Below are 3809 nucleotides of genomic sequence, written 5' to 3' on the forward strand. Positions count from 1 at the left end.
GATGGCGTTAGGTGCGTTGCCTTAACCTATGCTTCTTGTAGTTGTCATTAACTGAGTGGCCCATCTGTTATGTTATGCCTGTGCTTAAGTAGACGAGAGGTACTGCTATATGATTATTTACGTCAGAAATTGTACTGTACTTGACGAATAAAGAACTCAAGTATAACCTTGTAACAAACTTATTACATGGTGTCAGAAGTAAAAAAAATAAGATAAATGGCATCGAATATGGATTTGCGCTTGCCTCAGTCGTTTGATTGTGCTAACCTAGCAAAAGAATGGCCCAGATGGAAGCAAACATTTTTGATATATCTGATTGCGAACAACAAAATAGGCGAGAGTGAACAAAACAAAATTGCCACCTTTTTATGGTTGATTGGTCCACAAGGTGTGGAGAATTTTAACACATTATTCCCAAACAATGGAAGCTATGAAGGCATGTTCGGCCCAGCATCGGAACCTGTGAGAGTGCCGGAAAATCAAGCCGCTGCCGGCGCTACCGCTGATCAACCGGGGATAACCGTCGCTGACCAGCGGACATTGCAAGATGTCATTAAAGCATTTGATGAGTATTGCTTGCCACGGAAAAATGTCGCAATGGAAGCGTTTAAATTTAATATGATTATACAAAAGGAAAAGCAGTCATTTGGTGCCTTTGAAACGGAACTTCGTACTCAGCTACAATACTGTGAATACGAGTGCGCCAACTGTCGTACATCGTACGCTGATCGTATACTGCGTGATCGTATCATTATTGGCGTGCAAGACAAGAAGTTACAATTGAAGTTGTTGGATGGCAAGGATGAGCCTTTACCAAAAATTATAGAAACCTGCAAAGTTTTCGAGGCTGCTACCGCCAACAAACAACTGCTGGACCGTAACTAAGGGAATTCAGCAGAAGTCAAATCCGCTGTTAAACAATCCAATGGAGAGTCATCAGACATCGCTGCAATCAAACGTACTAACAATTGCTGGAACTGTGGTCAACCGTACAATGGAAAACATCGTCGTTACTGCCCAGCAATTGGCGCTAACTGCAATAAGTGTGGAAAAATAGGACATTTCCAAAAGTTTTGCAAGGGAGAAAAAAAGGAAACCCGCTCGGAGCAGCCTGCTGTCGCCAAGCCGGCAAAGTCATCGGATCACAAGTCATCAGAAAACTCTGTTAAAAGCGTCAATTGGGGCGAGCTAGGTAATGCTAACTTAACTTTAGTAGATCAGGAAGGCAATGCATCTAGTGTAAGTAATTAAGACTAAACATTGTAATTATAGAGTAAATTCTAATTCTGGTGCTGGTGGAGGTAGAAACAGATGGATGAAAGCGTTACTTATACAGGACCAGAGCGTTCAATTTAAGCTGGATACAGGATCGGATGTCAATTGCATTCCAATTGGTCTCATTAAAAGATTAAACATTCCTATTGACTCATCTTAATTTAATTCAACGACTCAACGCTGTTAATGCATTAAACAACCTTCCTTCTGATGTCGAAACATTTGTACAGGAAAATAAAGACATCTTTGAGGGTCTAGGCAGATTCCCAGGCACCTGCTCGATCATCCTCAAGGATGGCGCTACACCTTCATTGCACTACAAGAAACGGGTTCCCCTGAGTCTCATTGACCGGCTAAAGGCACAGCTATTGTCTATGACAGAACAGGGCATCATCAGTGCGGTGGATTATCCAACAGACTAGGTAAACAACATGCAAATAGTTGAAAAACCTGATGGTTCCCTACGGATCTGCCTTGATCCTAAGCCACTCAACATGTGTATCAAGCGAGAACACTTTCTAATACCAACCGCCGAAGACATTGTGAGCCAATTATCGGGTAAACATATCTTTACTGTACTTGATCTTAGTAATGGATTTTGGCAAATGGAGCTTGATCGTAAGAGCTCTGATCTGACTACATTTATGACGCCTTTTGGACGCTTTCGCTGGAATCGCGTTCCGTTCGGACTCAACAGCGCACCAGAAATGTTTCAGAAGAAAATGATTCAGATATTCGGAGATATTCCGGGTGTTAAAATATATTTTGACGATATAGCCATTTCGGGATCTGATTTAGTAGAGCATGATCGCACACTTGCTATTGTGCTGCAACGGGCTAGAGCAAACAACATCAGATTCAATCCAAACAAGATTCAATACCGGCGGTCAAACGTTAAATTCATGGGCTATCATATAACCAACGGCTACATATCTCCCGATATTAAATACTTGGATGCCATCCTCAAGATGTCCCGACCTTCGGACAAACCTGAAGTTATGCGGCTGCTTGGACTATTCAAATACTTGTCCCGTTTTATTCCAAACTTATCGCAACGATCAGCCAAGTTGCGGGAACTAACCAAGAACGGTAGTCAATGGTTGTGGACAGCTGATCATGAAAAGGAGTTAGCTGATCTTAAACGGTCCATTACAACTAAGCCTGCACTCCGGATATATGATCCAAACGAGCCTGTTGTCATACAAACTGATAGTTCAAAAGACGGGTTAGGAAGCGTTCTTCTACAAAACGGCCAACCAGTCGCGTATGCTTCACGCAGCCTCACCGCCAGTGAGCAGAAATGGGCTCAAATTGAGAAGGAAACCCTGGCTATAGTCTTCGCATGTGAGCGGTTTCACCACTTCCTTTATGGCCGCGAATTTACAGTTCAGTCAGATCACAAGCCGCTTGAGTCGCTGATAAAGCAAGACATTGATGATGTGACTGCTAGATTGCAGCGCATGTTTCTACACTTGCTCAAATATCCTGGACTAACAATAGTGTACACTCCTGGTAAGGATATGCATGTCGCGGATTGTTTGTCACGTGCTACTGTTGACGCTGCCGGACCAGACACACTTGGGTTATCTGGAATTATTCACTCCGTCACTCGTCAAGTGTGTCTCTCTGAAGAGAACTACAATCTCTACAAAAATACGTTAAAAGGTAATGAACGATATTCAAGGGTCGTGAAATATGTTGTTGATGGATGGCCATCATACCACAAGCTCGATGAATTCTCACAAACATTTTACAGATATAAGGATCAGTTACATTTTGAAAATAGCCTTTTATTTAAGGATCATCGATTAGTTATACCGACGGAGTTACAGTCAAAAATCTGCAAATGGGTACATGCCCCTCACCTGGGTATCGAAAAAACAGTGGCCAGAGCCAGAGAGCAGTTTTTCTGGCCTGGCATGACTAATGACATTAAGGAAGCGGTCAAGGACTGTGTCGTGTGTGAACAATTTACACGAAATAACCAGAAGGAACCACTCAAGCAAGATGTTCATCCGGAGTATCCCTTCCATCGCATCGCAATTGATCTGTATGAATATGCAGGACTTGATTTTATAGCTCTCATTGACGCTTACTCAGGATTTGTCTGTTCCGAACGAATTAAAAGTAAAACTTGTCGTCATATTATAGATAGCCTTCACGGAATATTCTGTCGTTATGGATACCCAACGGAGATCAGATGCGATAACAGCCCATTTAACTCATTAGAATTCGATAAATTTGCAAACGACACAAACATTATAATCAAGTACTCTAGCCCTCGCTACCCTCAAAGTAATGGACTAGCGGAGAAGGGGGTGGCCATAGCAAAGAACATACTCAAGCGTTGCTATGAGGCTAATGAGGTAGAACTCTTTGCATATCGATTGCTCGAATATAACGTGACACCCGTTGCTAACATGCGATTGTCGCCCGCACAATTATTCTTTGGTCGTCGTATTAAGACAAAATTACCTACCAGTCGCGAAACTTTGCTTAGAGATCCGTTGGATGAGGCCATTGTACGAGACCGG

General features: G+C 42.6%; 1 protein-coding gene across 1 annotated transcript; it reads left to right on the forward strand.

Moving 5' to 3' along the window:
• Window positions 1-1706: 1706 nt before the first annotated feature.
• On the forward strand, window positions 1707-3797 carry LOC112462144 (uncharacterized protein K02A2.6-like; the record flags this gene model as incomplete). The annotated part of the gene is made up of 1 exon (XM_025027772.1): window positions 1707-3797. A coding segment is annotated over exon 1 (2091 nt), but the record flags the coding sequence as incomplete, so codon positions are not given.
• Window positions 3798-3809: the final 12 nt, after the last annotated feature.

The sequence above is a fragment of the Temnothorax curvispinosus genome, unplaced genomic scaffold (genome assembly GCF_003070985.1).
Source record: "Temnothorax curvispinosus isolate PA1 unplaced genomic scaffold, ASM307098v1 QBEX01011968.1, whole genome shotgun sequence".
Classification (NCBI taxonomy): domain Eukaryota; kingdom Metazoa; phylum Arthropoda; class Insecta; order Hymenoptera; family Formicidae; genus Temnothorax; species Temnothorax curvispinosus.